This window comes from Bactrocera oleae, chromosome 2, assembly GCF_042242935.1.
Source record: "Bactrocera oleae isolate idBacOlea1 chromosome 2, idBacOlea1, whole genome shotgun sequence".
Taxonomy (NCBI): Eukaryota; Metazoa; Arthropoda; class Insecta; order Diptera; family Tephritidae; genus Bactrocera; species Bactrocera oleae.
The window spans coordinates 35,955,589-35,970,427 of NC_091536.1; the positions used below are offsets into that span (position 1 = coordinate 35,955,589).

At 36.3% G+C, this 14,839-nt stretch overlaps 1 protein-coding gene and 1 long non-coding RNA gene across 4 annotated transcripts in view; both read right to left on the reverse strand.

The window, feature by feature from the left end:
• Positions 1-1,818, reverse strand: part of LOC118680071 (trypsin-1) — a 283,757-nt gene extending 281,939 nt beyond the window's left edge. The window contains exon 1 of one of the 3 annotated variants that reach the window (XM_070112976.1): positions 1,432-1,818. In XM_070112976.1, the coding sequence (XP_069969077.1) occupies positions 1,432-1,696 (265 nt within the window). In that variant the 5' untranslated portion in view covers positions 1,697-1,818. Of the gene's footprint in view, positions 1-943; positions 1,065-1,144; positions 1,295-1,431 lie in introns of those variants that run through there. The other 2 variants (XM_070112977.1, XM_070112978.1) reach the window with 2 other exon arrangements.
• A 4,410-nt stretch (positions 1,819-6,228) lies between these two features.
• Positions 6,229-14,839, reverse strand: part of LOC138858926 (uncharacterized) — a 41,530-nt gene continuing 32,919 nt past the window's right edge. The window contains exons 2-3 of the long non-coding RNA XR_011397954.1: positions 6,674-7,499; positions 6,229-6,572 (exon numbers count right to left, since the gene is read on the reverse strand). This is a non-coding gene — a long non-coding RNA (uncharacterized lncRNA). The remainder of the gene's footprint in view (positions 6,573-6,673; positions 7,500-14,839) is intronic.

A 14,839-nucleotide genomic window follows, 5' to 3' on the forward strand; every position in this document is an offset into this window, starting at 1 on the left:
AGCTCAGTTGTAAAACTCTTTCCCCTATTTTCCTATCTGCTTCAACCTTACTTAAGTTGGACAGTTTCTAGATGTTTCTACCTAACATTCTTCCACACAGCTTTGATAGTTTGCGGCATTCAATAGCTTTAGTCTCACCCCGTAAGTAGCTATAGTATTTAGTTAAAACTCCTATCTTTGCGTTGAGATAAACCATGCAGTAATTCAATGGACGTTTTTGGACCAGAAAACCCTCGCTGTTGCACAGATGTTGGTTGCTTACTGAGCTCACACAAGGTCTCAGTCTAATTAGATTCGGATAAAGATGCCCTTTGTTGCGAGCTTTGCAATTTTCTGCGATTCCAATATGACCACGCACCCAGACGAGTCTGAAAATGCTGCTATTCATAGTGAGGGCCGACACTTCTTAATTAACTTTGATCGCACAGTGAACGAGCTCTTAGCTAGTATTGCCGCTCTGCTGTCCGAGTGAAAGCTCACCTCCCTAAAAGAGGCTGCACTTCGTAGCAGACGGTCTACTGTCACCTTTATAGCAACCGTTTCTGCTTAAAAAATTCTACGGAGATCTGGTATCCTGAAGCTTAAGTTAATGGAGAGCTCTTACCAAAAACACTTCCTCCAGCCTTCCTCCGCCCACATATCCCTTGTTAGCATGTACTCAGAGAAGAAATCACACGTTAAAAATTTTTTGATTTCAAATTACATTTAAAGATGTGGATTCGGTTTATAGCACAAGGCATTTCATTTTGAAATCACATCAAAAAATATTCCATTTCTGGAACAGGCAAATTCGATTTTTAAACCAAATCACTTTGTTTGTATGTGAAAGTAAAACATAGAACGTGGATGTATATTTCAATATGGTTATTTACTTATAAAAGTTTTGTTGTTCATTTCCTTATTTTGTGGCTAAGTTATAACTATTAAATATATATTTTACTACCTTAAACAATTAAAAAAGTTAAACCAAAACTTTATTATTTATTACTCATATCACATTTCATTTCATTATGTGGTATTCGTATATTTGAGCTATAGAAACACCTTCAATAGACGATTTAAATTTTTTTTCATGCTGATTTTATCTAACATAAAAACCGATATATTCTGAAAAGTATCAACAGGGAAGTCAATAAAAACTAACCTTTTTGTATATTTGCACTACTGATAGACAGCTTTCGTTTAGTTTGTATTTATCTGTAATATTTGTTGGTAGATATGGAATAAAGTCAGCAATAACTGAAACCGAGCACATTAATGTAGTGGTAAAATTTTTATTATCTGACTTCATTATTTCTTTTTTCAATTTATACATCTTCTGGTAATTTGTCTCGTTATTCCAAAAAGAGAGTTCGTAGTTTTAAATATTCAACCATCGTTTTCGTATTAAGTTAAATTATTGTGTGTTTCATCACATATAAATCTACTTACCGCATTCGCAAGTCTTTATATTGATATCTTCATTGTAATCAGAGTATTCTTCTCCTTCATATCCGAAAGCATTGGTAATGCTTGAACTGATTCGAAATATTGCATCGAAAAGAAATTTCCCACTTCTATCTGCAGTTAAAGCATTTATTGTGTTTTTCAAGCCTTCTTTGGAAGACAAATTTTCACTGTTTCTTAATTCATTATTTGCAAAAATAAATTCCCCAAAAAATAGTATTAATACTGCTAGTCGAATACGCATTTTCATCTTACGTACATTTTGACCTACTTTGTTTTACAAACAAAAATTATTAACAATATTATTATAAATATATTATTAATCTAAAATAGAGTGTCAGTTTAAATATAACTAAAATCCAAATATACCCTTTAAAAACTTAAACATAAATTTTAATACTTATTGTAAAAAATAATTGTGGTAATAATTAGATTGGAGAAAGAATATTTAAAAATAATACAATGGGAACAAGTAATATTAAAGTTATATGAGAGTTTGGTCAAATGGATCTTTTTGTAAGAAATATCTTTAGGAGGTAAAATAATCGGAACTAAGCATTAAGAAATTTTTAATTAGTTAGTTTTAGTATCAAATCACGATATCCTAAGTTACGAAATTTTCGCGGAGTAAATGCGACTTCTGCAGTAGAGATGGAGCCATAATCGTGGCACTTCACAATGTTGCAAAGTCTACAAAGTTTTCGAATCCACGTAATGGCAAAACAACACACCTTATACAAGAAAGAATATGCAATTGCTGCAAAACAAGCTACATCAAAACCCATAATATGAATCTGAGTAATTGATCATTATTCTCTTGCAACATGTTGCTACAGAGTATAATAGTTTTGTACAACTAACGGTTGTTTGTATCACCTATAACTAATCGACATATATATGTATATGTTATATAATTGATCAGGATTACGAGACGAGTTGAAACTGTAACTTGAGTAAAAATTATGACATCGTCATGAAATTTGGCACACGTACTCCAATAATCGAAAACTTATAAATTGTCATAAGCTTTAAATTAAGATGCAAAGCTGTAATATGGTACAATTAATCCAAATAACGAGGGGCACCTGTAGTTTGAAAATGTCTAAAACGTGGGCATGGGCCCGCCGCCTATTAAGTTAAATTTATATATCCCCCAAAACATTCAAGCTATATCCCCTAAATTTGCACAGGCCAAATAATTTGGACACCTCTTACGACAGCGTGAAAAATTATAACCACGCCCACTCACCATATAACAGTTTTGTTAAAAACTATTAAAAGTGCGATAATTCTATAACTAAGTACGCCAGCCACAGAAAGGCTTTATTGGAGCAGGTGTCAAAATTGGATGATGGCCCACATTTAGGTATAATCACTTTGTCTCCGTACCTACACTACCAATTTCAACAATATTTGGTACAAACGATTATTTTGACATCTTCATGTCACAGTGCGAAAACGGACATAAACCAGGGCTACTTCCCATATAACACAATTTTAAATTCCATCTGATTCTTTCACTTTCCAGTATACAAATAAAGAACCCATCAACATATTGTGGATAAAATTTTGCAGGAATAGTACCTTTGAGGTGCGCCACCTTATGACTAAGACAGTCCAAATCGGACCAAAACTATTTAATCCCCCAGATACCCTAAAATGTGGACTACAGAGCCTGTGACCAACTTTTCCGAAAATATCAGTCAATGTTTGAGATATATACTTGAAATTAGGACACAATCATTTACTGATAATAGTAGGTCTGTCAAAAATGGGTTGAATCGGGTCAATATTTCCCTTAGCCTTCATATATCTAATAGAAATATTTTCGAATTTCCGGCTGACGTTATACCCATATATCATATAAAATAGATAAAATCGGGTGGAAAATTGCACTAGCCCCACATAACTAATATCAGGATTTTCAAACATCCGGTTAACTTTACTCATTATAACTATATTGTTGATGGTATGTGAGGTACCTTAATAAAACTCAGTGAGGATACATTTCTGTTAGCAGTACATGGTATTAGCTAAAATCGTTCCAATATGGCTTCTCTCTCCCATATATGTTACCTAATATAAGATTTTCAAACATCCGGTTCACCTTATACCGCATACTCGTATATCAGTCAATATGTAAGTCATCTGAGCAAAATTAACTGAACGTATAATATTAGATATACTTTAGTTTAATGCCGAAAATAAGTGAAATTATATTATACTGCATATAATAATATCCGTTTTTCTAACAAAACTTATTATAAAGGGTAATTTTTCTTAGAGGTATAGAACTTTAAATTGCAATAAAGCAACGATGGATTATTCGATTGACATTAATTTCATTTATCCGAAAGATAATCTTGTGGCATTATATTTTAAATTTGATTCCTGGTATATGACCGCCACGGCTGGCTCGGATGTAGTCCAATCTGGACGTCCACTTTTCAATGACTTTTTCCAACATTTGTGGCCGTATTTCGGCAATAACACGGCGAATGTTGTCTTCCAAATGGTTAAGCGTTTTTGGCTTATGCGCATAGACCAATGAATTTACATAACCCCTCAGAAAGTAGTCTAGCGGTGTTAAATCACGAGATCTTGGAGGCCAATTCACAGGTCCAAAACGTGAAATTAGGCGGTCACCAAGCGTTTCTTTCAATAAATCGATTGTGGCACGAGCTGTGTGACATATTGCGCCGTCTTGTTAGAACCACAGCTCCTGGTTGTATAATTCAGGAATGAAAAAGTTAGTAATCATGGCTCTATACCGATCACCATTGACTGTAACGTTGTGGCCATCATCGTTTTCGAAGAAGTACGGACCAATGATTCCACCAGCCCATAAAGCGCAACAAACAGTCAGTTTTTCTGGATGTAACGGTGTTTGGATTAGCTTCACTCCAAATGCGACAGTATTGTTTGTTGACGTAGCCATTCAACCGCACGTAGCGCGTTACGTATTCCGCACAGAACCATTATTTGCGAAACAAAATTGCACTATTTGCATGCGTTGTTCAGGCGTGATTCTATTCATGATGAATTGCCAAATACAACTGAGAATAAATCATTTGACAGCTGTTAAATCGGTTGCCATCTTGAACAGTAATGCCAACTTAAAGTTCTACACCTCGAAAAAAACCACCCGTTATTTATTGGTTAGTATTGAACATGAATAGAGTTTGTCTAGACCTTGGTCTTAATCTTATATAAATAATATCATGAATTCCGATCTTTTGGTTGACGTCTTGCACATCAATTCAATATATAAATCCCATTTAAGGATGATTTTAATATTACTTTTGCTGACGGGAAGTAATATTAGGTAAAGTAAAAAGTTCGTTCGGTTTTTTATTGATTTTTTAAAAGATGATAAGAAGATTTGTGTACATTTGTCCGATTTAAGTCAAATATGCGCCGTTTTGTTCGTAAACTTGTTGCCAACGAGATGCCAACTTCATTATTCCCCTCTCATAAAAGGCTGCGTCCCTATTGGCAAAAAACTCGGAGAGCCAATTTTCACAGGCCTCTCTTGAGGCCAACTTCTCACCATTAAGCGCGTTTGCCATGGACAGGAAAAGATGGTAGTCACTTGGTGCCAGATCCAGACTATAAGGTGGGTGCATTAGAACCTCCCATCCAAGCTCCCGGAGCTTCTGGCGCGTCACCAAAGATGTGTGTGGCCTGGCTTTGTCCTGATGGAACACAATTCGGCCTCTGTTGATCAAAGATGGCCTCTTCTGGATGAGTGCTGCCTTCAAGCGGTCCCGTTGTTGGCAGTAGAGGGTCGAATTGAGCGTTTGGCCATAGGGGAGCAGCTCGGAGTAGATGATTCCTTGCCCATCCCACCAAACACACAGCAAAACCTTCCTGGCCGTCAATCAGGTCTTGGCCACCATCTGGGCCGCTTCCCCGAGCTTTGACCACGACCGTTTGCGCTCGATGTTGTCATAAGTGACCCATTTTTCATCGCCAGTCACAATCCGCTTCAGAAACGGGTCGATTTTGTTGCGATTCTGCAGCGATTTGCAGATGGAAATTCGGTCCATCATGTTTTTTGCTTTAGTTCGTGTGACACCCAAACATCGAGCTCCTTTTTGAATCCAAGGTTATGCAAATGGTTCCAAACGGTTTTCTGGCTTATCTTTAGTTCCTCAGCAATTAAATAAGTGCTCATGTGACGGTCTGTTTCCACTATTACCGGAACGGAACCTAGCAAATCACTTTTGTGCTACACGTTCGTTTACAGTATCGGGCCCATAAACTAAATTAATGTTTTCAGCCGCTTTGGCTGCTTTTTCGCTTTGATCGAAGAAAAATTGTAAAATATAGCGAACTTTCTCTTTGTTGGTGTCCATCTTTGACGAACGCTCACAACGAACTGAGTAAATCAATCGAAAAACTGTCAAAAACACACTTTTAGCGCGAATAAACTCGTTTGCAGCGCCGTATAGTATGATATGATGCGACACGTAACACTACTACTATGGACAATAACGCCATCTCTTAGCTAAAAACCGAACGAACTTTTTACTTGACCTAATATAATATATATTTACAAAACTAATGGAGTCTGACCTATAATATAACTTAATAAAATACCAAATTTGATCATAATTCATTCACAATTTCGTCGAGTAATGAATGTTGAATTCTTTAGTAACATTTTTTAACATGAAATTTCGCAAAACCTGAAAGTATTTCCTCGGCTTTAATCCTTTTGTGGGGGACTGGACGGGGAATAAACGATAACATTTTTTACGTTAAAGAAAATCACTTGAATAATATTTAAATTTATTAGGGTATATATTAATACAAATGGTAGGGTCTTATAAATATGATATATATGGAAATAGCAATAGTTATAATTTTTTATACATAAATAGATACTCATTGTTTGGTTGCTGTTGTGAGCTTTTTCAACTTTTTTTAAACTCGTTTTCTATATTTTGGCAAGCTGCTTTTTGCTGCATTCACCTGTTAGTTTTTGAGAAACCTGTTGTTCATCAGCTATGTTGGCGCTGTTGATTACTTTGCATTGTCCTCTTATTCGTATTTATACGAGTTTGGCGGCCAATATAGGGATGTGTTTATTTGGTATGAACATCCCGGCCGCCTTGCATGATCTACGAAAACAAGTTTTATTAGTTTATTGTATAGATATGTAGGTAGTGAACTTTGTTAAAGATGGGTTCTGTTTATACTATAAGGTTTAAATCACACGCACCGGTTAAGTTCCAACTAAGTGCGGTGTTTTGTGCGATCACGGATCCATTGTTGGAGTTGAATAAACTTGATTTTATAATCCGTGAATATATGTCAGCTCCCAATACCATCATTATTTTATCGACCCTGTTAAACGTTGGGTCGGGTAGGACTAAGTGGTAAATTTTTTTGACGATTTCGCCCCTTATGTCACAGTTGTAGGATCGGGTCGGTAATTCGTTTGTGATGAGATTGTTCATTTCCAAACGTCACTCTGAGTCTGTGAGTGATCCTATTTTGACTTGACATATTTGAAAAGAGCCGACGTACATATGTTTTCTGTAACCTTAATCTTTGTACCGATTCTGTTGCAATTATTGTCTCCTTTGGGTCGGGATGATAATGACTCTTACCGTCATGCTTTAGTTTTAGCAAAGCCGTTGGAATGAGGGTCGACTTGGCCAGTAGTCCTTGAGTACCTTCTGTTCACTCTTTGTTGCGGTTCTTCGGGAACAATCTGAGATGGTTGAATGGTGTTCGCCATTACATGTACAACATCGTTTTTTACTTGTGCAGGTTTTGGTCGAGTGGGATCTGAACAAGCAATTGTCACCAACCTTTGGTCCTTCTTGCACAATCCGCAAGCGACGTGTTTGTATGTACGTTTGGTTGTATGGGTAATTGTACGCCGGGCCGTGTTGTGTGTACTTCCTCTTTCTCCTCTAATAGGTCGTTTTGAAGCGATGTAATCGTCTAGCCAGTGTCCCTTTGTCAGAGAGTGGGCTGATGCTACGGGTCCCACTAGAATAGCGCACGCTGATTGCTGGACTGTTACACAGTGTCGCGAGCTGGACAAAATATGAAAAAGTTGATGCTGTATTTGGAATAAATTTTATATAGGGATTTATAGCTAAAAGCTGCACTTAATCAAATTTAAAATACACAAAATCACAAAATGTTGGGTATTTTAATTTAAAATCACAAAAATTATTTTTGTTTTGTTCAATCTGGCTACAATGGAAAATGTTATAAAAAACGCTAATTTTGAAACGCTGTCAACCTGTGGCTAAATGACCACTCAGTCCCCCCTCACCATAAGACATTGTCACACCACATTTACCACATCAATTCACATCCACATCACCACACCTACTTACTATACATTCCACATTACTACACCTTGCACCAACACGCACACAAATACAACATCACCACGATCACACTACCACGAAGACATCAATAGATATTATATATATACAACTATATATTGTATAATATATAATACAAGGTGCGTTCCAAAGTAAACAGTAAAAAAGTAACAAAGTAAAGTGCGTTAGAATCTGCTACTCTTTATCGACTTTCAGTAAAAAATTCACGACATTTCATCTATTGTAAGTGAAGTTATTGCGTTTTAAGTGTCAGTATTTGTATGTTTTTGTCATCGGTGCGAAAATGAGTTTCGAACAAAGAGCCAACATTAAATTTTGTTTTAAAATTGGTAAAACTTTTACCGAAATTGGATTGGTCGTGAGGACATATATGACTATGAACATGTGGTCCAACCAAAATTCGTGATCACCGAAAATTCCATCGAAACTATGCGTGAATTCATAAAAAATAAGCCGAAATCATAATTGCAGTTCATGGAAATAGAATTGAGCATCTCCAAAACATCGATATATCGCATTTTGACCGAACATTTGGCGCCGTATTCGACGTGTTCGGCCCGAATATCGCGCAGATGGAAGTTGGCGTTTGTTGCACGCTAAAGCGCCGTCTCATCAATCGACGCTTGTGGCCGATTATTTGACCAAAAATCACATTTTAACAATCAACCACTCCCCGTATTCACCTGATATGGCACCGTGCGACTTCTACTTTTATGCAGACGTGGAGCCCATTCAAAAGGCTTGCACCGGCATAATGGCGGCCATACCGGGCAACGAGCTAAAACACTCGTTCGACATGCTTTTGGACAGTGCAAAAAGCTGTATTAAAGCAGAAGGAGGTTCTCGCAACCTGTTGCTACAGAGTATAATAGTTTTGTTCACCTAACGGTTGTTTGTATCACCTTAAACTAATCGCGTTAGATATAGGGTTATGTATATATAAATGATCAGGATGAAAAGACGAGTTGAAATCCGGGTGACTGTCTGTCCGACCGTCCGTCCGTCCGTGCAAGCTCGCACTTGAGTAAAAATTGAGATATCTTTATGAAACTTAGTAGACATGTTTCTTGGTACCGTGAGACGGTTGGTATAGCAGATGGGCGTAATCGGACCACTGCCACGCCCACAAAACGCCATTAATCAAAAACAAATAAATTGCCATAACTAAGCTCCTCAATAAGATACAAGACTGTTATTTGGTACACAGGATCACATTAGGATCTGCATTTTTTTAAGTGGGCGTGGTCCCGCCCCTAATGGGTTTAATGTGCATATCTCCAAAGCCGCTAATGCTATAATAACAAAATTCACTGGAAGCAAATGTTTTTAGAACCTCTACCTACAGTGTGAAATCGGGTGGCAACTCCGCCCACTCCCCATATAACGGTACTGTTAAAAACTACTAAAAGCGCGATAAATCAACCACTAAACACGCCAGAGACATTAAATTTTATCTCTGGGATGGTATAAGATGACTTTATAGGAACCGCGTTCAAAATTAGACACTGGGCGTGACACAGCCCACTTTTAGGTGAAAACCCATATCTTGAGATCTGCTTAACCGATATCAACCATATTCGGTACATAACGTTCTTTTCATATTTCTATTTCATAGTGCGAAAATGGGCGAAATCGGACTACAACCACGCCTACTTCCCATATAACACCATTTTAAATTCCATCTGGTTCTTTCACTTTCCACTATGCAAATCAGGCAACAATGACTGTATCGGAATAAAACTTTGCGTGAATAATGCGATTAACGTATGCCACCTTGTGGCCAAAAATTGTCTAAATCGAACCAAAACTGTTCAAGCCCCTGAGTACTAAATATGTGCACCCCAGTGCCTATAGTTGACCTTCTACCGAAAATATCAGTCAATCCACAAAGAAATCTCAAACGAGTATACTATTTGACTTTGCGAGAGTATAAAATGTTCGTTTACATCCGAACTTAGCCCTTCCTTACTTTGTTTTAGCATCGATTCGTCCAAAGCACAGCGCATCTTTCGCTTTCGTTTTTTTTTACCGCTGGCGTTGGTTTTTTATTACCGCTTTTAATGGTGAGAAGAAAAAAATTAAAACAACGTGAACAAAAAATTATGTGCCAAAAAATGAACAAACAGTGAAAAAAACCGGTGCATTTATTGAAAAAACAACAGTAGCAGTGACAAAAGTGGTGCCAAAAAGTGAACAGAAAAAAACCAAAAAGGTGCAGTGACAGTTTTTGGAAAAAAAGAGTCCAGCGTAATATAAAGAAATATGTATAGTATAAAGTTATATGTATATGTTTTATGTGTACATAAAGAAAATATATACATACATACATACATATGCAAAAAGTGAAGTTGAGAGTTGAGTGACCGAACCTACATATGTTCGAACACATACACATACATCTATAACATAAAAGTGGAAAAGCAGCATAAGATATTAAATGTGCCAAAAAAAACAAAAACATAAAATCAAATAATACTTAAACACAAAAACAAACGGGCGCGAAACTAAAAAAACAATAATAATCAAAAACGGACGCGAGATTAACTACAAAATATATATACGGCAGCAAAAACACAGGGAGAGAGCTGAACAAGCACCGGAACAGCTGGCGTTAAGAAGAAAAGGGAAAACCAAAAAACCCTCAAAAAAAACACATACATTCTCCACAAAACTCCCTTGAGGCGAGACAAAGTAAGTGTATTGTTTTCATTTTTTTATTAATTATACATGTATGTTTGTAAATCCTGTATACTGTTTAAACTAGGAAGCTCCGTTTTAACAGGTTGAAAACACGGGTACAAGAAACGTTAACGGAAAATAAAAAACGGAACTAAAAATTTTAGTACTACATATATACTTATATTTTTCCTAACGTTAACGGAAAGTTCCAAAAAACCGATACATAAAAAACTCGGGTGAATATACTTATATACATATGTACTTATATAATACTTATATTTACATATATATGTATATTTATATATTATATAAACAAATTATTGATTGTCTTAACTTATGCGCTTACATTTGTATATATTATATAATATATATACACACAACAACCACAAAATAAACAAGTAAGGAAGGGCTAAGTTCGGATGTAACCGAACATTTTATACTCTCGCAAAGTCAAATGGTATACTCGTTTGAGATTTCTTTGTGGATTGACTGATATTTTCGGTAGAAGGTCAACTATAGGCACTGGGGTCCACATATTTAGTACTTAGGGGCTTGAACAGTTTTGGTTCGATTTAGACAATTTTTGGTCACAAGGTGGCATATTCACACAAAGTTTTACCCCGATATAATCATTGTTGCTTGATATGCATAGTGGAAAGTGAAAGAATCAGATGGAATTGAAAATGGTGTTATATGGGAATAAGGCGTGGTTGTAGTCCGATTTCGCACTATGACATAGATATATAAAGAGAACGTTATACACCGAATTTTGTTGAAATTGGTTAAGCAGATCTGAAGATATGAGTTTTCACCTAAAAGTGGGCTGTGTCACGCCCACTGTCTAATTTTGAACGCGGTTCCTATAAAGTCAACTCATACCATTCCAGAGATAAAGTTAATGTCTCTGGCGTGTTTAGTGCTTGATTTATCGCGCTTTTAATAGTTTTTAACTTTACCGTTATATAGGGAGTGGGCGGATTCCCGATTTCAATCATTTTCACACTGTAGGTAGAGGTTCTAAAAACATTTGCTTCCAGTGAATTTTGTTAGTATAGCGTTAGCGGTTTAGGAGATATGCACATTAAACCTACTAGGGGCGAAACCACGCCCATTTAAAAAAAAAAATTTAACTGCAGATGCCCCTCCCCATTGTGATCCTGTATACCAAACAAGAGTCTTGTATCTTGTTGTGGAGCTTAGTTATGGCAATTTATTTGTTTTTGAATAATGGCGTTTTATGGGCGTGGCAGTGGTCCGATTACCAAGGTACCGAGGCACCAAGAAACATGTCTACCAAGTTTCATAAAGATATCTCAATTTTTACTCAAGTGCGAGCTTGCACGGACGGACGGACGGACAGACAGTCACCCGGATTTCAACTCGTCTCTTCATCCTGATCATTTATATATACATAACCCTATATCTAACTCGATTAGTTTTAGGTAATACAAACAACCGTTAGGTGAACAAAACTATTATACTCTGTAGCAACAGGTTGCTAGAGTATAAACATAAAAATTTCAAAAGAAAAGTATCGCGCGTGCACTGTCATACATATACACACTTGTATATACGGTCTGCCTATGCTCACATACCCCATATACAGTGGGTACAATTACATATTTTTATTTCATTTAGTCATTTAAATATCGTTTTTTTTTAAACTAATTAAACGGTGCGGTTAAAATATAGAAACAAATAAATAAGTTATTCCATAATAAAAAAAAATACATAATAAATAAAATTGTTAAAAGAAAGCTAAAAACAATAATATAAAAAGTACTCAAATAAAAATCTCTTCAAAGTCCATTTTTGCATATATCCCGCAATACCCCTTGTTCTTTGGCGAAACAAGCCGGATTGCGCACAAAATTTTCAGCACAATAATTCGTGTATACCCAGGTACAAAGTGCATTGATCTCTTTAACGAGCTCTCAATTACACAAGTACATAAATACATATCTACAAGTCCACACATTTGCGTGTACCTACATACCCCTGCATAAGGACATAAAAGCGATAAATAAATACAAGTTCGAGTGTTAATAAATTAAAAAATAAATACGACCGGTAATTATAAAAAACTAAATCCGCATATTTAAGAAACTTAATTCGAATTAAAACTCTTATAAAAAGAGTTTGCGGTTATACACATATACGGAAGTTAAAATTAATTTTGTCGGCAAAAAATCTATTTACTTAAAAGAGTTTCGTTATATACGAGCATATAGCTTGAATTCCATCGGTCGACACTGAGGAATTTTAAATTAATTTCAATATTTTCTAAATGAGCTCAGATTCAAAAGACTCAAAAACAACACAGTCTCTAAAAGTACCTAAATGATTCCGAAGAAAAGAGTCCATGTAACCCTGCAGAAACTTACGCCAAGTACGAAAACTGCTTAGACCAGTTTGAAGAAACAAAAGCAATAATTTCGGATCAATTAAAATTATTTAAAGCAATTGCACCTACTCCACAACCGAGAGTAGAGCTGCCACAAATTCAATGTCAAGAGTACAATTCAGGCATTCATCTCAAGGTCAAACAGGTGTCATAGTCAAACAATTCGCACTAAGTGACGATAATTTCAATCTGGTTTGGGAAGCTCTAAAATAAAGATACGAAAATGAAAGAATATTGGTCGATAAGCAAGTAACGATACTAATGAACTTGCCTAAAATTCAGAAAGAAACGAAGAATTTATTATACTACAATCCAATGTTTCTAATTGTTTGTCGGTTTGATCGACAAAAAATATTCCCACAGACAGCTGGGACCCTATTCTGGTAAATAACTGGCAGCATTACCAGCAAAATCGTTAATTTTGTGGGAGCAATCGCTCTCATCTCGGAAAAAATGCCCAACGTGGCAGCAAATGAAAGAATTTCTAACTACCAAATATGAAATAGCAGAAAGGGTAGACAAAAAACTAGTTAGAACTAAAAACGCTCAAAACGATCTCATTAGAAGCTTCAATTGACCCCAAACCAGTAGTAACAACAATTTAAATAGAAGCTTTTTTAAAAATCAATTGTTCACATCCGAACAATATAAACAAGCGTCATGCGAACTGTGTAGAGGAGGGCATAAGCTCAAATCTTGCGAGAAATTCAAAAAATTAAGTATTGTCGATAGGAACAATTTTGTGAGAACAAAAAAACTTTGCACAAACTGCTTACTTGTCACGTTCGCATACTCTAAAAGAGTGTGAAAGCAAATTCAATTGCGTATATTGCCACAAAAAACATCATTCAATGTTACATAATACCAATTTTCTCCAGCTCACCTCAAATTAATGTTAAAAGGGCTACGGGATTAATTGCAACAGCAAACCCCGAATTACAAAATCCTGAAAATCACCAAGAAGCACCATGCTGCTGAAAGGCATTAAAAATGCAAACGCTACACAGCGAAAACCAAAGTAGGGTACTACTATCCACAACAATCGTATCCATCGAACACCGAGGAAAACTGTTTAGGCTTAGGGCCTTAATCCGAGGACCACAACGATCATTTACAGCGTCTAGGGCACAAAATAGCCCACAACTGCCAACAAAACTAGCCAATTTTGCAATCACGGGAATGGGCGGAAGAGTAGTCCAAAACTTAAACCAAATCCGCCCCATAACCCTTACTTCCTCCAAAGTGGATAAGCGCATTAAAGCAGAAGCTATTGTCTTACCGAGACTAACAAATATGCTTCCAAGCTATCACATAAAAAGCAAGCATTCGCAAAAGGTTGCACACCTAAAGCTAGCAGATCGCAACTGCAAGACTCCCGCTCAAATAGATCTTCTATTAGGCAGCGATCTCATACCACAGATAATACTCGAAGGTATTGAGAAAATTTCAACCACACTTTTGGCACAAAATACTATTTTTGGTTGGATCCTAAGTGGACTAGTTACAGAACCAAGTTGAGGAAATCTCAAACGAATACCTCAGTACACAATTGAGAAAATTTTGGGAGTTAGAAGAACTCCTACATTTCAATTAAAACCAAAGAAGATCAGTATTGTGAAGACTTTTACAAAGCCACAACTACTAGATTGGTACGTCGTACGACTACCACTAAAACAACAATTTCCTAACACTCTCGCCTTAGGTCACTCTCGCACCTCTGCAATAATACAGCAGTTTTTAAGTATGGAAAAAAACTTACTTAAAAAAGGTGAGCTTAAATCAGAATACGATGGCGTGTTAGAGGAATTCTCCCAATTAGACCACATGGAGGAAGTATGCGCAGACGAAAAAATCATAAATGGCAAATATTACTCATTTTACTTGCCTCATCACGCAGTAGTAAAGCCAGACACACAAACAACAAAAGTAAGAGTTG